The following is a 22,864-nucleotide window of genomic DNA, read 5'->3' on the forward strand; positions in this document are numbered from 1 at the left end:
TGTAAATTTATATGCACTAGGTAGCAGGACCATATTTTATGACAGTAATACTAAGAGATATACAATTGTCTGTGCTGCTGGTTGCTCAACGTGTCCAAACATTTCTATCCAAGCATTCCGAAGAAAACCAACAGGATGAATCCCTTTCTTTGTTATACCTTCCTGCCATTCTAACGGCCCTCAGGCAAGTAACGATACTAAAGCCAGGGAAAAAAAAAAGTTTTGTCTTATGAGACCACATTTTATGTCTGTGATTTGTACATACGCTATCAGAAATGCTGCCCCCAGTCTTTCCATATGAAAAACAGGACTGATACTTTCCAGCCTCCTATAAATGATTTTCTAGCTTAGATGTTTATGCCATAAACTTTCATTTATTAATTTCAATATATATCTACTTTCACATCCTTCAAAGGAGGCACTACAGCACACAACTGTAAAATAAATTATAAATAGTCTCAAATTCTTATTTTACACATAAAGTGTGGTCACACAAACAGAAGGGCTACCATAAATCTGTCAGCCAACTCCCCACAGAAATGTTTATAGCTTAAATGGGATGTTCCATTTTCTTCTGTTTGTCACATGAAAAAAAGGAAAAGCTGCAAAAATGTAAATATTTGATTAGCATGGTCATCCCAAACCATGGAGTGACCTAAGGGTATTTGACTTTGCTTAGAGAGGACATCTTGCAGCAAAGAGTTGTTGTGGGCCTGAGGTGTGGGGAGAGACACAGGAGTGTGACATAGCACAGAGGATGTTACGAGCTTATAGGGAATAGTTCTGTACTAAGAGAAATAATATTTTGTACTTCAAGGCTTCTCTTAAGTAAATGTTTCAGCTGCTTTATGTTAATGTTAGTGAAATTTATCCTTTACCGTTACACATTCGTCCATGAATAAAATTACCTTCATATTACCTTCCTATATTATTTGCTAGTGCTGTTTACAAAAAAGAACATGAAGCAATAACAACTTTACTCACTTAGATGGCAATGCTTCTCTCAGTTTGTTTTGAAGATAATACACTTCATCAAGATGAATATCTGCAACTTGCTCTTTTCCAAGGCCTTCCTCATTTGCTGAGAGTAGTTCCCTAATGTTTTGTGCTGTCCACGCATCAGGTACTTTTGAAGACTGTGAATTCCTATTTTCTGTGTGGATCTCGTAACCCATAGGTTGATGTAAACTAGAAAATGGTTTGATTTCTTGCATAGCTGTATCTTGCCCTTGCATAACATGCCCTTCCACAGGCAAGGCTGTGTCACTCAAAAATATGTTGGAAATACCACTCGATACAAGCTGGTCAGAGGTCTGTAAATGAAACACGAACATTTTGTACTTTTCAAGCTCAGACTTCATATTCTTAATTCTTTGTTTCAGTTCTTCTTTATCATCTAGGACTTCACAGTCATCAAGTGCATCTGTACTTGTTACACTCAATTTAAGAGAACGCAGGCACTTGGAACCTGAATTTGCAGTGGCTGAGTCAATGTCCTCATGTTCCATTGAATAAAAGTCTTCATTTATCTCTTTTAATGAATGCTGGATATTCACATTGCTAATGTTATGATGATTTTCCATTTCTGAAAAACAGGAGGCTTGCGTGTGAATATTAATATTTATTTATCTGACATTCTGTTCTTAACAGCACTAGAATGAATTCATTTACTTCTGTAATAACAGAATAAAAATGCAGAATAATTATGAACTGTACTATACTTGTTTTGGACCTTTCACCTCTTTCTGTGATTTGCCCATTAACTCAACTTGAACATCAAACACTTCAAACCCTTTATAAGCTTTCAAACAAGCAAGATTCAAAATAAATCTGCTTTCTTTTCCAAAAAGATTGAAAATTACTTTTGCTATATTCAGTTCTGAATCAGAGACACTGACGAAGCCCCGTCCTTTCTAGCCACAAAAAATGATAACCTTGAATGTAAGGCACCGAGATTTAAAAGTAGACTCTGTGACCTTATATGGCTCTTCCTAAAACTTCTAATTAAATATTCTTTTTCTTCTCACTTCAAAATCTATACAAAACCAATTGGAGCATAAAGTCAATGGAATTTTAAAAAGATTATCAACAAAATAGTAAAATTTGAAAAAGGGTCTTTAATAACTTATTTTTAAAATGCGTTCTAAAAATCTATACAAATGTTCAGTGTTAAAGGTTTTACTTGCATTCATTTGGCATGCACAGCACATCTCTTAGTTGACTTTGCCACTCCTAAGTAATGCAATCAACCCAGATTCAGACCAATAAAAGCTACATATTCCTACATATACTCTATGTTAATAGCTCTATGTATGTAGAGGGCTGTAAGCATCTAAGAAAATGGTATTTTCTGGTTACCAGTAAATTAAATTCTCGCCTTCTATTAGTTCTGCAAAAGATCACAGCTACTTAGAAACTCCCTTTTGGGAGTCATGCATTGATCTTGCAGACGTCTTAATACTTTCAAATCCCCTTGGTTTCTATGAAGAATTTGAATGCCCAGGTTCAAGCTCTAAATCAGTCCAAAATCTGACTCAGAGCAGTATGTCTGAGAGGACAGCTGTATATGAAGTTTCAAGACAAGCACAAGGACAAGACAAATCAAAACAAATATAGCCTAAAAGCAGGAAAAAAAATGAAGCTGCAATACTGGAATATCATCATATTCGAAAATAAAGCTGGGTGATGTTCTCTGCGATACACAGATTGCTGCACACCATTATTTATGTCATTCCAAGGGTGACAGAATCACAGAACAGAAATGTTTCTCAGAAAACACTTATGTATGAATGCAAGAAGACACAGGGAATAAGAGAGTATGACATTAAGTTCATTAGCTTCTCTTCCTCCTTCTCTACCTGAAAGGCATAATCCCTTGATTTTGTAGCTGGTTGCTGCAGTAACACTGATGTCAAGGAAGGTTGTGGACTGAGAAGGAAAAAGACTCAGATACTAGAGGAACTCTTAAACTCTGTAATCCTGGTTTCATGCAAATGTTCCAGACAACAGAAGCAGGAAATAAAAATAGGTATTAGGGAAGAAATGTTTATGATTAGAATATGGGTTACAGATTTTAATGAGACACTGTCCTTTAATTAAAGAAGAACTAATAAGCTCTCTGTGCATATGTGTGTCCATATACACAAAAGGCACAAGCAGGGCACGATCCTGCAAACCAACTAACTGGCCTGAATGACACCACTTTTACAGTAAAAGTAATGATGCAACCAAAATTAGCCAAATCCTCTGTATTTTGTAAACAACAGGTTAACTAGGTTATTCAAGCCTTCCCATAACTGACTAAAGGGTTATGTAGAAACACCTAATATACAGCACTAAGACTATTTACATTTTCATTAAATGATTCCATTAGGTTTCAACCTAGTTGAATGCTTTCAAATAACTCAGATAAGCAAAATTCTGTCATTCAGCTGATTCATTGCAATAGATCTTAACTAGATGCAGAAGCATAAAGTAATAAACATATTTAATACAGAGAAGTGTTCAGAAGTGAGGACATTAGCAGTAGAGATCAGGGTTAGGCACACAACTCATTATTTTTACTGGTAACCATACTCATAAATCCCCATGACCCTTCTGAAAGTATAACCCTTAAAAGACTAACTGGGATTCTTAGAGCAGTTAATCCATACCAGCTAAATAAGCAAGATTTAAAACTGACATATAACAGCAAAGGAGACAATTGCCTGCAGTAAATTACAATTTTACACAACTTAGAAGACACTAGAGTTTTAAATTTTCTTTATATATATTTTTATATATACACACACAATTTAAATGCTCTACCTTGACAGTTTTGCTGATTTTTGTCCACTAGATATTCATTCTTGACCCCTGTATCCAGTTCAACATCTTGCAAGTCTACCTGGTCCCCACTGTTGTCCAGTTTGATCAATGAGGTGACTGAAGAATAGCAGGGGGGACAACAGAAGGCAGTATGTGAATGGAGGAAAAAAAAAAATCAAGTGGAGATAGTTAAAAACAAATTAAAAAAAATCACAACCCACACACAAACCTGATTCTCTGACAATTTAAAACAGGAAAAATCATTTAAGGAGCAACTATTGAGAATGTAATACAAACATTACTGGTGGTATGAAATGGTGTTTTCACGTTTTTAAAAATACTTGAACTATAAGGATGTGAATAGCATCCTACCAACAAATGAAGACAAACATTTGCAAGTCTCCCTTGCAATATAACAGCTAATCATTTTTACTGTATTTTTAAATGTTTCATGTTAAACTTAGAGAAAAGGTTAAACAGTTCATCCAATTATAACTGATTATAAACTTCTGCAAACTTCCATTGCATTAAGTCTCAGAATTACTGTCTGTAGTATAAGTGTTATCTACTGCAGAGTAAAGAAACCAGTATGAAAATGAAATCTCAGGACTTTAGTGCTAACAGATTCGGGTAATTTCAGGATACAATTTCAAAAGTACATTCCCTCTCAGAATTCTCCATGGATTTTGCACCTACCAAAACTAACTGCTACAGTCCAATCAACTTCAGTATGTACCATTGAGTCATGCCGTATCTTTCTCACACCATGATAATGTTATCATTAGCAGCAAAGCCTCTGCAACTTCTGCTTTTGACAGTGGCTCACTTGGTGCTTGATTTAATCTTACTTTTATATTTACACCTTCTCTGTCCCTCATCTGTCTTTTACATCTCTACCAGGTTTTTAATCTTACTGCTACATGTATTTTTTTAACCACTCCAAATCTTTATATGATACCCATTGTTCTCTGCCTTACAAATTTGTCATACATTGCTGATCCAGATACTTTGTCAACAAGTAAATTTAAATTAACCCAGCTGCACTGGAAACAGACACAGATGACTTGACTGATCAGTGGAATATTGGAAAATCTTGTTTATGCAGCATAATCAAATAGGGTATTTTTATACTCTCCTGTCTCCGTTACTGTTTTCATTAGGTTTGGAATCCTATGAAGGAAATTTTTCATTTACCTGAACATTGACGTATGTGTGTGCATGTGTGGGCACCTTCCCAAACTGTCATTTCTTATATACATTATGCTATGCATACAAGGGACTTTCTATTCCATACAAAGCTGTTAAACATTCTAGCAGCAAAGATAAATTTAACTAAAAATAAAAAACGACTGTGTTTTCTATATAGTCATCTATATATAATTTGCCTACCCGATAAATATTAAGAATAAGCAGCATTGTACTTATGTAAAAGTGATCTGTTTTTACTTTCTACAAGAAAAGAATACACTATTTCAAGCAGCATTACAAGTTATTATGTCTGCTTTTTAAATGCAATTGTTTATCTACCTCTCACTAATGTGCTTTCCTCTGCAGGCTCTTCTTCAAGGTTTTCAGTTACCAACTCGCTCAATAGTAACTCTCCATTTGTTTGTGCTTGGAATTGTTTGTTTTCTACTTCACATGCTTTCAGATCTTCATAAGGTAGCCTGGTATGATGCTGTAGTTGTGAATCTGATTTCTGCTCACGAAGTTTCAAAGGCACATTTCCTAGTGGTCTGGATGATCTTAGGAGAATGGGCAGACGGGACTTCTTGGGCAGGAAAGCAGAATCAGTCTGAAAAAGGTATTGAATAAAATGAGAGGTTGGCAGGTGGGAAGGTAGCAGTCACGTAAAGAAAGTATAAGCTAGTATTCCAGGAAAAATAAAGATTCAATCAACTGTCACATAAAATAGTAAGATTGCAATACCCTTGCAATGTGGAAAACATATATTCAGTGAGCCGACCCCACCGGTTCAATTTTCTGAGTGAGTGCTGTTTATGCATCCACAACCACACGCTGAGTGGCTTCCAGTCCATGAAGCAAGGCAGCGAAATCACCATCAACTAAGCAAAGGGTTTTAATCAGTAGCTGTATTAGTTAACCTTGAATTTTTATAGGCACTAGGAAAATAGTTTATTACCTAAACTGACATTTCTAACTACTTCCCACTCTGATGAGTTGTATCACATCAGACAGCCTTGTGTTTCCCTTAAATCCCTTTTTTTAATATAAAAAATTGAGGATCTTTCTAATTTTTCCTGAATTTCTGAACATACTTCCTTTCTTCCTCTCTCTCCATCCAATAGGCACTAAATCAAACCAGCCCTTTGATACCTTTGAGCAAATGAACATAGCTTTCCACCAGCTGCAGAGGAAATTTGCTCTACCACAGACAAATTCTTTATGAACAAAAATAGTTCATTACCAATACACTCTTATGCATTGCTCCTGCAGGATTCCCATCTCCTACTGAAACCGACATTACATCATTGGAGTTGGAAGAAGCTAAATTTCTTATTGGAAATCCTTACGTGTTAACCCCTCACCTCTTGAAGACTCCACACAAAATAAATGTGTCCTTGTTTAAACCACAGAGCATAAAGTAATGCTATCTCCAAAAAGATAAAAACATGCAATATGCTGATGAGAGTTATAAAATGCTGTGTAATAATAATAAAAATCAATAATGGCATGTTCAAATAGATCTAGTTTATTTCGTTCGTTGTTCATTTGCTCCACCAGTTTGAAAGTCCTGTAATTTCTTTTACCACCCAATGTATTCTGAAATACCTTTTCACATTCATTTCTTTGGAATTATAGTCTTTATACAATTTAAAATAATAAAAAGCAAGTTCCATTTTCCTAATGACATACTCAATTCGTTTTGTACATACGTGAATACAATATCATTTGGAAACTGAAAAATAAATCCAGTTGGGATGAACTTCCTGCTAGTTTTACTAAAATGCACTAATAATGTTGAACAATTTCCATCTGTCTTGGGGCTGTTGTATATACGTACAGATTGCTCAGATTACTTATGGTCCAGTTCAGCAGGCTATATGACATTACTTATAAAAGCCATTCAGAAATACCAGATACACTGGATTAGACCAAACAAGAAGACTTTTAAACTGCATGGATATTGCAACTCATAAAAGTAGAGAGGTATCTGGAACATGATGAACCAAAACACTATACTGAAACTTAATGAAAACACAAAATTGAAAAAAAGAGATTTCAGTGACCAGAATTGCAGAAAGAACTCTTGGTATTCCCCGTGGAGGGCAGACAGGCCTCTGCTTGCCTTCAGAGAGATTGTCCTTCGTTCCTGAGAGGTGAGACCAGCAAATCAAAGACATCACTCATGCTTTTAAGCAAGTCATCACAAACAGATCTTCATTGACAGGTCAGCTAGGATCTCAAAACCCACCCCCTACTATCCATCTTTATTCTTCCTCATTTCCACCTGCCCTCATCTCTTCATGTGCTCCTGAAGCCAGCTGCCCTGGATAGCACAGAGCAAACAGATCCACTCCTTTCTGCATCAGAAGGGCCTGGTCTGATTAGCCAAGGCATCCTAAAGACATGGGCACAGCTATCACAGTAGCCTGCCTGCCAAAAACAACTGACCAAAATACCCAATACCCTAAGAATGCTAACAACAGCCTAAGAACATTTCCATTATTATTGTGTCTCTTTCCCTTTCTTTTTTATTAAAGATAGAAAATTTACCACCAATAGGGAAAGCTTAGAAGAAGGTAACTGAATCTCTGCTAGCAAGTGAAGATGCTCTGATAGAGTTTGATTACATGTAAGCTGATTGGTGAAGCAAGACGTTGCTTTTCTGAGTTACTTGGATTTTGATTTTCAGGTGTATCACAACCTATTCCTAAGATTGGCAAGAATTCCCTAGGGTGTTCTCCAGGGACCAACCATGCATGCCAAAATCCTCTCCTTAAAATCCCATACGGAGATGCTTATTCCAGTACAGCCAATATCTCGTGGTTTACAAGCAGCTTCCTTTAATAAAATGGAGAGAATAAGAACAAGCTGGAACACAAATCACTAGCTCTCAGAAATCTCTTGATCACTAAAGTCATGGAAGCCATTCCTGCAGTAGGTGCTACAACATTCTCTGTTAGAAGTGCATGAAGTCAAAAAGCAAGATTCTCCTTTGTATCCCCTGCTAGATCTAAGATCTTCAAAGAGTTTTCAACTTAGCTTCTAACTGCTACTGAAACAATACACATGAACTCTTTAGTAGACACTATTGTTCCACCTCTTTGTTTAGGATCAGAGGCTGCCTGCCTACAAAAGGCTTGAAAACTGAACTGGCATAAGCAAATTAAGTCTGTATTCACAAAGCAGACTCTGTGTACCTACTTTCCAAACCAAATATGAAGAACTGCCCCCACAGTTTTAGAGTGCTACTGGTCATACTTCTGTAAGAGCAAGACACAAAGCTAGATGCTAATAAAAGCACAGAATTAAGATTTGAGATTGTTGAAATCTACCAGTAAGTCTTCACCAGCATGCTCTGAGACATTATGGACATCTTCAATTTTCTAGACCTCATTTGTCTCTTAGTTGTGCACTTTATGAGCATCGGAGCAGAGATATAAGGCTGTACAGAATCAGGCCACTATGCTATAAACTTTCTCCGTTTCCAAATAGCTAATAATATTCACTAGTATCTAGTCCCAGTGAGGAATGAAACTCAATTAATTAATGGTCTAAGGCACACTGAAGTGCATGATGAAAAGATTCAAATATTAAGAACAATTATCTTAAATACATTTGGCATATATCTCCTCTCCTAATTTTAAAAATTACACAAAAGCAAGATTTAATATTAGAAATGAAACATACTTTTCTCTTTTGTACATCTATCCCCTCAGTAGTAAAAAGAGAATCTTAAATAAACTTACTTCATTTGTTCTCCTTGAAAAAAAAATTCTTTCATGCTGCTCGCCCTTCTTAAACACATTTTCCTGCTGATGTTCTCTTTCTGCATTTAATCTTGAATATTTTGTTTTTTCTTCTGAGGCTCCTTTTTTGCCTTCATGTTTCAATCTCATGACATTACCCTCTAAAGTCATTGTTTGTGTAGCTGCATCTTTCAATTCCACTTTCAACAACTCAATATCCTTATTAATCTGTGGCGTTGCATCTGGATAAAGCTTCTCTTTCCCATCAAAAGTTGATTTCAATTCTACTTGCTGCTTTAAGAATTTATTGACCTGCTTGAAATGTTTGAGTTCAGCTCTTAGTTGAATAATCATTTGCCTAAGATCTTTTTCATCCTTTTTCTCTATATCTTCACTTGAACATTCTTGCTCAGTTGTGTTCAGATGATCTAACAGTTCATTTACAATTTTCATTTGTTCTTGTCTGCTATACTCAGGAAGGAGGAAAGAAAAGGCATGAATTTTTATTTTTATGTAAGCAAACAAGAACACCTTCTAAGAAACACTTTTGCAGTGTCTTGACATACTTGAGATTCCCAGGAGACTCTTTTATTCACTAATGAATTACTCACTAATGAACAGAGGTTTTGAAACATTTTCACAGCATGAGTTATAACACATTATCTCATCAATGTTTTTCTCGAATTCATAACCATATATGCTCTATCACTCCTTTCCTCATCCACAAACAGTAAACCTCTGGTAGCTAAATCAATTGCTTACATAACAGTAATGTAGGAAACAGGAATGGGTTTTCAAATGAGTTTACTCTCTGATTGAAATACCTTAAAAACAAAATTCCCACCAAAACACGGGAGACTCTAGATGTTGAGTGTTGCTGAAATGTGTCCCTTCATGTATTTCTCGTGTAACATAGAAGTTGGAAACTGAGAAAGCAGCCAAAAGCCTGCAGAAACAACTCACTACAGACCAACAAACTGCCTCACAGATAACCAGGGGTCCATCAACAGCTGTTTAGAAAGCAATGTTTTAAGTGAAACTGAAGCCAAATAAGAGGCACTTAAGGCATAAGCAAGTCCTCAAATTCTACAGATGATTTCATGTGTCCAATAAAGAGCAGTTTGTGCCACTAAACATATAAACCAGCATTAAAACAACTGTATTTATACAGTTAGCATTTGAAGTTGTAGAAACTAACTAGGCTTTTTATGTCTTTGTCTGGCATTTAATGTCATTAGTGAGAATTGTTACCCAAAGCACAGGCTCATCACCAGTCAGTCAGGACATTTATACTTGGATATAGAAAAGATTACTCACTGAAATACTAAAGATGATGGTGCTGGAATCACTCATTAGCAGACTTTTAAGTAATGTTAACTAATAAAACAATGTTATCTGTTCATCTTCTAAGAGCAATATCCCCTCATTTGTCACTAACTAGTGCTTTGGCAACTAAGTCCATTTATGCCTCTTGGAGAGTTTTAGATAGTAATGTGAAAACACAGAATTGCTTGAGTAAAGTGAACTGCAGTGCATCCTGAACCCACAACAGGATTTGACTTGTGTAACTCCACAGGACATGCTGCTACCAGCACTGCTGAGCACTCTGTATGGGGAAGGTCATTCCCATTGCTCTTCTGAAAGCACTATGCTGTGGATCACTGAAGGAATGACACTGACTGGCACTGGAAAAAAAAGTCCCCTCATACTGTACATAGGCTTAGAACATGGAAAGAACAAAAAGAAAAATGAGAGTGATCTCCAGCAAAGTTGTAATTCAGTTTTCAACCAGGAGATTAAGTGGCTTAAGCGCATAAAACTGGGGGGGGAAAAGTAACGATGGTGCGTTTTTTCTCTACAACTTCTTTCTTGGCATTGTCCAGGTCCTACAGAAATGAGCATTTTGCCTGGGAATGGATTACATCATAGTGTAGCGCCTGTGCGCACACATACAAAACATCTGTTAAACTAGATGCAAAACTGACCTAAGTACTTATAATATGGTTCATCTCAGCAGCCCTACAAGTGATTTACTCTGGAATAACCAATTAGTCAACTGCAGCACATGGGCACAGACTCCTTTTCCTCCATCCTCAGTTTCTCACATGTATCACTTCTACAGCAATACAGATTCATCCCTTCCACCACACCACCATTCTCTGGCCTGTGCTTTCAGATATTAAAATATTAAAAAAAAAGAAAAAAATTCAGTACTACATATTATCATCTGTGCCCTTTAGCACTGCTAGCCCCCATCCTGAAAACAACTCCTCTGTACAGTAAAGCTCCATATATCAATAACTTCAGAGAGTTTTTTTCTTGTAATGGTTTTTTCATAAGGATTTCGACTGATAGTATGTTTCCTAATTACTTAATTGCATGATAGACTAAAATGGCTCTGAAGGCGCCTTGCCAATCTCTCAGGTAAATTAGACAGTGCCATTATCTAAATTCACTTTAGCAAAATTACTTTATTCTCTTCTCAAATAGAAATACTGTCAAAAGCAGTGCATCTCTCACATACTTACGTAGATTCAAGTACAGATGCTCTATTTTCTCTTAAAAGAGATGTGAGCAAGTTCATCTCTTCTGTTTCATGTTCACTCATCCCTATTCTGCCAAAGTGTTTGCCAGTTGTATCATGTTCAAACTGAGGCTTATTTGGATTCCTATAATGTCTATCTTTGCAGAAACTCTCTGAATAGCCTGATGGAGTTATCTGTTAAAAAATTGCAAACATTTTCTTATTAGACAGGTATGCAATGTTCTATTAAATTTATGGCTGTAATCTTTTTGTAATCAGGTTTTGTAATTTCTGATGACCTTTATCTACATTAAGAAGCATCCACAGACATTTCACTTACTATTTATTAATAGAAAAACTAATGAACATCTATTTCATATGATTAATTCATAGTGATCAGTTGTTTAGTACTAAGTAGATTTCCCTGAGGGTATTTATCTTTGAATACGTACAAAACTTCTGGAATGTTGCCTGCAGATTTTAGCTAACTTTTTTTTAGTTTACCTTTGAAACATCTATATTAAAAGTACCAAATTCTGTCCTGGGATCTCCAGCTGCAAACCCTGATGGCAAGGACAGAATGCAGCTTATAGTATTTACAAACTGCCAACTTCATTTATGTTACGCTGGAGACAACTTCTACATGGGGTTTCTCCAGTAATTCTACCCCCATTTAAATCAACGGGAATCTTTTTATCAACTACATGAGAGTTCAGATTGGATCCATTTGGATACAGTTCCATCAGTATACATCAGCAGCGAGAGATTAAGATGTTTATGAGGTTAAGAGAATCTTTACAATACATCATTTACCTGTTTATCCACCTCGGAAGGACAATCCATGGATAGCTGAAGGCATACCTAGTAAACAGAGAAACACAGAAATTACAACTTTCAAAGAACAGAACATCATTATTCGCCAACATAACCAGTCAAAATGTGCCAACTTGTGTCAGATTTTAACATGTTAACAATTTCAAACAACTAGAAACATTCAACTTTAATTGCAATCTGTGATCTTCTGAGGTTCATTCCACTGTGATTTTCTTATCCTGTGATGCTTTCTCCTACATTTATTTTGAATGACCAGAGGAAAGCTGATTCCAGAAATTTATGTAAGTATGAAAATGTCTTCAGCAAGTTACCACGACATCAAGTATTTCAACCCTGAAGAAGGATGTCCAATATTTTCTCATCAACAGAAGAATCTCACACAATTTGTACTAGAGGCCTGACTGTAAGGGAGGCTGAAGATTAGTGAGAAAGAAACTGAGTGTGTGTATAAAGAAATGGGACTTGCTATCATCCCCGTTAAGGAAGATTATGAGTACTCAAACAAGAAACAATAAGGGCCAGATTTTAAATTATCATGACTGGAAGACGCTAGCAGCAGAAAAACATAGGCAGAAGCTTTCAGAAACTCTTTAGTACAACAATCAGTTGAAAGCAAAATCAGATACAGAGAAAAGTATGTTTTTTTTTGCAAAAGACATTGTGTTCTAAGAATGCAAGAATTTTAAAGGTTATGCAGAGAAAAGAGTAGTGTAACATTATGTACCCAGAGCAGAGTCCTACCTGACTGACCCTCTCATAAAACTGACTGTTCTGCATCTTCCTGTCATTGTCACCATCTTCAGTCTGCATCACAGGCTCTTCTGTTGTTTCAAGAAACTACACAAAGTATGGAATGACGTGAAAATGTAGCACAAAAAAATACTGTGATATGAAACATGCATAAATAAGTCAGTGACATGTCTTAAAAGAAAACAAAAAAAGCCTGTAATACAAAGTAACAAACACTGAGTTAGATTTCTTCCACAAGATCAAAGAAAATTAATACATAAAAAAAAAAAACAGGAAAGATTCATATTACAATGAAACCTTATCTTTCACATTACTTCATTTTTATTTAACACTTTCCCCCCTCCCCTCAGTTTTTACAAAACAAATGAACATCATTTAACCTCCTCTGACAAAGGACCCCTATCCTCAGTCGTGTTCTCACTGTGCCTATTTTATTTTCCCACTTCCAGAATTCCTTTTCACTCGCTACACAATTAAGGCTCTTCTCCAGCATCCAAGACATAGACACTTCTAAAAGAAAACACATGTAGCTTCCTAAAAAAAGACTTACTGTAACAAAGGTTACATCTGCTTTGTCTTGCCTAAACTTGTCAATTTGTAGCAAATGGTGCCAAATCATCGTTTTCCCTATTTTTCACAGAACCCAGTCCATATGCCAGCACTAATATTTCCTGAGCAAAGAGGAGGAAGCCCCAACTTTATTTTAGAACAGCAGCAGAACTCGAGTCCATGACTACAGCGCAGCAGATGGCAGGACCATGATGGCTTTTGGTTTGCTTGGTGTTACACCTGAGGAACAATGCTGAGCAAGGAAGAGCCACAGGTTGCTCATCACTCAACAGCAGTACAGACCACTCCTGAGTGAGCTTCATTTACACCCAGCTCATGGAGAAGAGAATATTTTCACCTCTGTTATAATTTACCTCCTAATCCTGTTTGTTTTGGCAAGAGAGTACAGAATCTAACCTTACTGAAGTTGGTTTAATACTAGGCATAAGGAAACTTCTATTTAAAAAGAATTATTATATTCAGTAGTCATATTCTGGCAAAGCCTTTCAGACAACGACTTGAGTACAATAACTTTCAACCAGCGGTGGGATGCACCCCAGAGGACCTGCAGCCACCATGTTCCACCGCTCACCTGTGATGCAACACTTGCAGCTGCGTTCCATAACCAAGCTTTGCTATTCTTGTTTTCACATCTACCACTACGTAGACAGTAATGAGGAAAAACGTGAACAATCTATTCAGGTTCCTCGCTACATTCTGGTACTTTACGGAGCAAAACTTGTGCTTTCTGGGGGAGTTCTTGAATGCACGGTGGTATGATTTGTGCAGTATGTAGTGGTTTTGGCACACGTTGCTACTAAACTTCAACAAAGGTTCCCAAAGTGTGGCAGACCTGAGGCAGAGAGCAGGTCCAACCATGCAAGCAGTTACAACTCATCGAGCTGGGAGGAATGAGCAGCAGAACAAGAGACAGAGGGGGTATGGGTAAAGGCACATGAAAACACAGCACAGGCAAGCCTCTGTATCACTGCAGATGGCATCCAAACAGCTACATTTAGGGAACTCTAAAATAGAATCTCAACCAGATTGGACACTTATATCAACTTGTTTTATAGCAACTTTTCCCAACCTAATAGAAAAAGATAGTTATTTAAGATGTTTGCTGCTGGAACCTCATTAAATATTAGAAACATGCAAGAGTGATTGCGAATATCAATGATGCAACACCTAGCGTGCCTAAACCACAGGTAGGATATAGCACTGGCGCTGTGGATTCAACCTTGCATTAGATAAAAATTTTAGTCTTAAAGCACTAGAGGCAATAATATAGCACTGTTGTGTATAACAGTCATATTTTGGTGTGACTGAGGCTAAAGAAAAATTACCCTAAGACAAGAAAAGCAGAATCTTGAGCATAGTTACAGAAAAAGCAGTAAATTGAGATTATAGGTACAGAGCCTCAGATGACACACTGGCAGGAATGAAACTGGTGTCTAGAGGTCGTGGATGTGATATTTATAGCTTCGATGGATATAAAGTACGCTGCTGAAACTTATGACATGAAAAGAAAAACCTGCTTCCCCAGCATCACATGCTGTAAAGTCTGGGCTCACAGCACGTCAGCCCAATTGCAGACAAACACGATGCTCCAGGAGTGTTATTTTTGCTTCCTAAGAACACTGGGAATTGAATGCATGTGTGGGGTTTGTTGTTCTTTTTTAATTAAGCATGTGCAAAGTGGGCACATAAATGTATATATGAAATAAATGAGAAAAGCCTTTTAAACTTCCAACTCTTAGCACTATAAACAACTCTAAAGGTTTAAGTAAGAATTAAAAAAGGTAGAAAGGGGATGGTAAAATGGTGCAGCATATTAATGTATTTTCCTTTTACTATTAGAAACCTATGTGCAAAACTAATTTCTGAGTCATGTTTTAATTATTTTGGCATTTTCACTTAGAAATTGGCTCTCTTGAACAACACTAATTAAAGACAGTCTGAAAACTAGAGGTAGACACAGATAGGTCTGTGGTACATAGCAAAAACATGCATTAAAAAATATTTTTTCATTGTAACCACGGGACATCATAGCCAATAATATTAGCTATTATAAAAAAATTGCTAAGGTTTAATTTTCCTTGTGCAGATTCAGGTCAAACTCATTTGTGCATTAAATACATTTGTGTATTAAATTTGTTTGCACATGTAACTTATCTACCCAATGCAACCACTTTTTCTGACTCGGCATTTTCTAGTGCATGAGTTTCCCAGGCCAATATAGGGCTTCATAAGTGATGCTTCTCAGAAATGAAACTATTACATCAGACCGACAGATTATCGCACACTAATATAAGACATGGCTGCAGCTTGAGCCTGGTCCTATGGTCCTATGTCTAAAAGGATGAAAAGAAACTTTCTGTTCTCCACGGAATATAATCTAATGTTCAACAAAATATTAAAAGAAAATATGTGGCTTAAGGCCAGAAAAAAAGTCTACTGAGAATAAGCTGCCTGTTTAAAGTATTTCCTTGGAGACCGAAAACCTTGAGAATGTTTTTCCTAAATGAACCACTGATATGCTTGGTTTGCAAAGATCCCTGGAGCCCTGGAGGCTGAAATCACTGAGACTGCTTCTCTCAGAGAAAGCAGATGTTCAGAGGACAGTACAAAACCAACCTTTTTCTATACTCCTCCTCCCTCCTGTCCAAACATGAAGCCAAGAAATAGAGTACCAGAGGCTGTCAGACGTTTGGGGGTGCTCTGCAGAGACCCCACCATGCAGATTCATCTGATTTGTGCTCCAGCTTTGTGAAGGAAGAGAAAGATGGGTTCATTTTAAGAACCTATGAAGGGTACATCTTCCAGTGTCTGTCCAAATTCCTCTTATAGCACATGTTAGCATCATCTCAGCACTGCCTGCCAACAAATTCTAGCCTAAAATACACACAAAAAATAGAACTTGTTCTTTCTGACAATGGTTATTAATACACGAAATATAAGGTTGTCACATCCATAGCCTGAAAGCCAGGTAGCTGTTTACTGACAAGACTGACGAACTGGTACCTTTTAAACTAAAAACATTTAATCACAGCTCCGTTAACTTTTAAGCATTATAGTACCGTCATCATTCCGGCACAGGTTAAAATACCATATTTTACTTTTCTACTTTCTTCACCAGAATTTTGAGGCTTTATTTATATCTTACAAGCTTCACTCTTTGTCATTCTGTGTCTCATTTCACATAGGCAGTTTCTTAAGTAAGTAGCCCTACATGTTCTTTTCATGCTCATACAAATGCATGAGAGCTTGTCATGATAATCTTAGTACAGAACAAAAATTCCTTTGGTATTAACTTCTGCATCAGTAGGGGTGCAGCACCCTCTGCAGGATGGCAGAGCAAATTACTAGAAATATTAAAGGATGTTAAGTGCAAGCACTTTGAAACAGATCACCAACAAGCTTTACAGAGCAAACCTATTTAAGTAACATGCAAATTCATTATTTTAATAAAATACACAGCACCCCTAAAGGCTGATCTGTAATTTAAGACATATTTCAATTAAAGGTAATGTGACTACATCTTAAAGATGAAAAAGCAAGAATATTTTTGTGACTTCTATTGTGCATCTGCAGCACATATGGTAACAGACATGGCCCTTTTTCCTGAGTCCTGCAGAAAAATCATCAGCCATGAGAGTTTACGAATTACATAATCCCTACACACACCTGCATCAAGCTATTCCTATTTTTCTCTTGTTCTTTTAATTCAGATTTAGAAATTCAAGACAGAAAATACTACCATGAGTATTCCTTTTATATTTTTGTCTTCCTATTCAATATGTAGCATACAAGAACAATGTAACTGAACACAAAAACCACAACCGAATATAAAAAAAGTAATACCAGCCACATTTCCAGTAATTCATTATAACAAGCTAGGGGGTTCATTAGAGTCTACCAGAGCCTGCTGAACATCCTTCAATATTCACGTATAATAAGATACATGGAGATCCAGCACCCAAAATCCTTGGAGCTATTTTACCCAGAACTCCTCTTCCCCAGAGCTAAAGTAGTCGTAACTTTTGGCAATAGCATCAAACACCCAGCAACGGGTACTTCCTTGCATCTCTTAGCACTCTGCCACAAAGCTGTCCACTTCTCCATTCTACATGAATGAACAAACATGTTTTTAAGCAGCCCAAAGTGCTAGTCCTACTTTTTTAGCCATCGTGAACCCTTTGCCCATGCAGAGGGGACATGAACTAAGCCGTCACAGAATTAGGCACAGCATGAGGACAACTCTTAAACAGTAGACAAGCAGGCATTCAGTAATAGCTAAAACGTTATATAAGGTATTGGTTTCTTTGTAAAGCAAAATTAACTCTTCCCCTTTCAATAGACAAAACCAACAGACCACAGATGCCATAAATATTTTAATGTGTATGTTGTTTCCTTAAAATCAACTAAACACATCACTGAACACTTGCTGAATTAAGCTGATTCTCTGTTGTGCTAACCTCTTAAAGTCGTTTACATCATTAATTTAAAAAGTTATTATAAGGAATTAGCAATCTAAGCTCCTAGGGTTTTACAGTCATTTTGCACTAATGTAAATGATTCCACAAGGTATATTAGATGTGAGAGTCAGATCCACTATTTTAACACAGAAAACCTACCTTACTCTGGTTTAATATTTTTAGTGCTTCCTTCCCTTGAGTATCTGTTGTACTGAGTCCGAGCTGTTTTTTCTTAAGTTCTTGATTAATTGACTGCAGATCCTTAACCATCAAGAGAAGATCAGTAACCTGAACAGCCCAAGGAAGAACAAGCAAAACTGGTAACATCCGTACTAGTACAAAAACAAATTATGATATACAAATCTCCAGGCAAATCTACACAGCAGAGCTGGAAAGCCTGGGCTTCTGTATCTGCTCATGAGGCAACCTCCCTATGTATGAAAACATGATCACGTATTTGTAAGTTAGTGTTCAAAAAATCTAAGCTTGGGAGACTAGTTCCCAGCCATGTTATTAAGTTAAAATACCATTTTTCATAGTTCAGTAGCAAAAAGAAACCCAAGGGCATCTCACAACAGGCTGATTTGAGAAGAAACACTTTGGTGCAGCAGAAATCACCATTACAGGGCGATAGTAACATTCAGAAACAACCTGTTCTTGTATCTCAGACACCCTTTGTAAAACACTACCACTCTGAATAGTTTCACAAATATATAATCTATACCAGAGAGGACAATCAAGTTCAAGACTCTCAAACAGATATTAGTGTCACGGACTTGCAGTATATCACGAAAGCAATGTTTGCAGAAAAAAGTGAAATCTTTTTATGAGACCAATTAATATATTTGGAAAAGGCAGATCAGCATTCAGGCATACAAACCCTTTTTCATTTCAGGTAAGAAATGGTTTGTAAACTTCTTTTACTGATGGGTGTCACAGAACATGCCAAAGGGAATACTTTCAGTGATAAAAGTGGTATAACCCCAGGATGGGACTGGTTTTTTTTATTGACACCTGCTCAGTGTAAGGCAAACTTCTTTCCGTCAGATTACCCACCTCCAGACTTTGAACACCTGCCTACAGTTCAGCTAGCCATGAGAAAGGTAAAACTTCACTTACGTTCACACCCAAACAATCACATTCAGCACAGGTCCTTATCATAAATTGGTGCACTGATCGGAAATCAGTGCACAGGGAGCATCAAGAGAACCGGTTTTTGTACTCCAATACAGATTTATTGTTTGACAATAGCCTGCACATTTAATTTCTGTGAATTTCAGTTCTCCTTATGTAGAATGGAGATAATATTAACCTACCTCAGGGTTATTTTATAACATACCCTATTTATCAAAAGATTTGTAAAAGCCTGGGATGGAGTGTGCTATACAGAAGAATAAATTACAGATACCACTACCATCTTCATGATTAATAAAGGCAGATGAGGTTCATGTTGTTGAATACTTAATACAAAAACTTTTCTTTGGAGTTGGTATACTTCATGATGACTAAAATATGGTATTGAGCCTGAAACTTGAATGCAGCTAACTAGGATAAAAGCTTTGCAGCAACCCACCTACGTTTCATCTAACTCTGAAGCTCATGTTGTATAACAAGAACAAACAGTTCATAAAAGGTGGATCACAAACCACACAGATAAGAATATCACATCCTTTCAGAACTACCAAGCCATACCTAAATAAAGACAATGCTTCTTTCCATGAGAGATGCACAAACTATAAATGAGGCAGAATTAAGCCATTAAAACCAGTAAATAATAAAACAGATCAATACCTTTTTCTTAAGTTCTTCAAGAGACAGCTGGTCTATCTGTAGGTTTAAATGATCTTGCTCTCCTAAGCAAATACTCATATAGGATGTTTGATCTCCACAGAAGGATAGTGTTTCATCTGTCAAAATAACCAATGACAGAAATTATTTCAGAAAATCTTATTTGTTTGTAGGAAAACAAAACATAAAATGCAAGGAGAGAACTTCCCAAATAACTGCTTACAAGTAAATCTCAGGGAGGCCAGTTAAAATGTTTCATTCCCCAAAATCAGCTTTTTGTTCAACTGAACAAATTCTATCCTTACATTTGTTTGTGCTTCTGACGCTTGGACATGCTGTATTTTCTGTAGTTATCAGCATGAGTCGTGAATGTAATTCTGCATTATAATTTGCATATTTAGCATTGCAATTAGAAATAATTTTTAGGAAGGATAAGTGAGGCAACAATAGTTATTCTAACCATATTTTTATGAAAACAAACTCAAAGCCTCAATGCAAAAAGCCAGGTTAGACAAAGTTATGGAATTTATTTTGCTTTTGGCTCAAAATAATTGAGAATTAATGGAATTGAAAATACTTATTCATTTCCTCTATAGCCATATGAATGGTTTGTTACATTTCAATAAACACCTGTTCATTTTCAACATAGACAATTCTGTATTATCCTATATATATGTATTCTTTCATTAAATAGTGAGAAAGCATATCTAAATTACAACAGAGACATCCAAATTCTACTCCCCACTCTGACACCGATCCCATGGCAGCTGCAAGGACTCAAAGCTTCACAAATAATTACTAATTTTCAGAGCCTTCCTCCCTAACAGCCTCAACTACAGCTCAACTGCTTTTGACAACTGGACCCGGGAGAGCCCACGGGTCCCTTTGACTTCCCCTCGTTGTTCATCTTTACTTTTGAGGTCGGAAACTCTGAAATGGCAGAAGCTTACCTTTTGTCACTTATCAAAGCTGTGAAGGGAATGATGCCAAAACTGAAACTTTAAGTGAAAGGTAAGTGGACAGGCTTTATTGTTTTTCATATATCCCCTACAGAATAAAACAGATGTGTCTGTACATGTGCAGTGAACTATCTTTAACAATGTCCACTTACATCATTCATTGCTCTACTTAAGTATATATTAAAAACACCTTCAAAGAAGTATAACGAACAAAAAAGTTCTACTATTTCTGAATAAACTACAAAATAACAAAACTACCAACTACTTTTTTCTTCTCTGTAAATACTTCTTGTGTTACGAGGAGTCTAGCAATTTCCTGAGACAAAAGTTCTTTATTGAAGCATTGTGAAATAATTAAATTCCATGGACAGAAAGTGATCCCATGGCCAGAGATTTATTCAAAGTCAGAAATTTGATTTCTGCAGAAAAACAGTAAATTCTATGGGTACAAAATTGTAGGCAGCTTGAAACGATCCCTGCAGTAGAATTGCCATAGAATTACTAACATTTGCTGCAGGGAAAGCGAAAAACTGTGCCTCTGTATATGCCCTGATTGCTCAAAGACATTCTGTTACAAATCCCTCAAATAATTTTCAGTACAGAAGGCCGAGAAGACGCCTTTTCACACCTTTATTTACTTTCAAACATTTCTTCTCCATCACAGCAAACTGACTATAATAAAACCAGTTTTCTTTTGTACAAAAAGACCAAGAAAAGGGATGGTCTGCACATGTATACAGACCTTGTTGGTTTTTGACGTTCTTAATCTGATCTTCTAAGATCTTCTGTAGATTCCGATTAGCCAGAATGTCATCTTCTAGTTGTTTTCGTAACATGAAGATGTTGTTTAGCTCCGTTTGCAAGCTATTTAAACTATGGAAAAAGGAGAAAACCAGAAATATATATAAAAAAAAAACTTTAAGATTTCAATTGAATAAATTTTGTTGGGCATTGCAGTTTCTTTTATATGCGCAGGCTTCCACAAAGATACCATTTCACAGTAGCCAACACTAATTTCATCACAGTTACATCATTTTGATGCATAGGAACAAACAAATCCCTGCACAGAAAGACGAGACTAAATCTGTACATCCACTCCCTTTTCTTTCTGCTTTGAACTGTGCTGATTGTTTCAGCTTAAACATGACAGATATATTCTAAGGGCCAATTTCTTTGTACTTTTTTTTTTTTTAAGGAAAACTAAAACGAATAACTTCTGTGTATTCCATTATATGGTGACCATGGAAACTTTGTTCCCTTGCTACAGAACTATGCTGTACAATATAATGCTCCACTAAAAAAAATAAAAATAAAAAAATCATGTTTCATTGAAAATATGACCCAGGCACAATCCAACTACTTTAATTCTTCAGGTAGCCAACAATCTGTAAAACGACCTTTCAAGTTGAAATTGTGTCAATTATCACAATTGAGTATAAATTCCAAAACTTAAAAATGACAATTTGTCAATATGAATTAATTCTTTACGCAGCTTTTTTTTCAACGTAGCCACCGAAGGGCTTACTTTACCATCAGTCACTGCCTCCTAGTTCTCACAGCGTCAGCACATCCAGCTGTCCCCTGCTAGATCTTCCCCATTACCCTTCAACAGCATCGACAACACGGTTATGATCAGTCCATAAAAAGACTTAAGTACACTAAAAACTGAAACTGTAATAGTATGAAATAAACTGGATTTAATAAAAAATAACAAGGTGTTACTGAACTCATTGTATTATTTATTTTGACATTTAATTCACTCCAAAGCTCAGTACTTTAAATTAAGCTGCTGTAGAATTTCCAATCCACTACAGGGAAATGTCTGACAATCCAGGAATCTTTCAAACAAAATTCAAATCTGTCTTACAGGAGACTACACAGAAGCAGACAGTATATCATACTTGCATGAGAAGAAGAGCATATTGAAGAAATGCATTAATTAAAAGGCAGCATATATGAAAAGACTCTCAGTCTGTCTTCTGACAAGTGTGCTGTTGTTGGGCTTTTTTGTACAAGAAACCATTGCTTTAACCAGTTCTCCCTGGCTAAGGAATATCTTTGAAGAGAGAGCTCTCTTAAACACTCAGCAAAAATTAAGAAGAAAAACAAACCTCCACATTACTAAAAGCTAAGTAAGCTTTTTCTCCTTTTCCTGCGTTAAAGGTTTTATGAGAAAAAGCATCAATTCTCTGCTTGGAGAGACAAAAAAATGTCTTGGTGCTGACATCAGGTAGCTTATTT

At 36.4% G+C, this 22,864-nt stretch overlaps 1 protein-coding gene across 1 annotated transcript in view; it reads right to left on the reverse strand.

The window, feature by feature from the left end:
- CDK5RAP2 (CDK5 regulatory subunit associated protein 2) overlaps positions 1 to 22,864 on the reverse strand; it is a 79,287-nt gene that overhangs the window by 24,253 nt on the left and 32,170 nt on the right. The window contains 10 exon segments of the mRNA XM_082775421.1: positions 985 to 1,585; positions 3,808 to 3,924; positions 5,335 to 5,602; positions 8,742 to 9,207; positions 11,270 to 11,460; positions 12,079 to 12,126; positions 12,841 to 12,936; positions 18,036 to 18,164; positions 19,668 to 19,783; positions 21,366 to 21,496. Of these exon segments, the coding sequence (XP_082631547.1) occupies positions 985 to 1,585; positions 3,808 to 3,924; positions 5,335 to 5,602; positions 8,742 to 9,207; positions 11,270 to 11,460; positions 12,079 to 12,126; positions 12,841 to 12,936; positions 18,036 to 18,164; positions 19,668 to 19,783; positions 21,366 to 21,496 (2,163 nt within the window).

Source organism: Aythya marila (assembly GCF_965140915.1).
Source record: "Aythya marila genome assembly, chromosome: 19".
NCBI lineage: Eukaryota > Metazoa > Chordata > Aves > Anseriformes > Anatidae > Aythya > Aythya marila.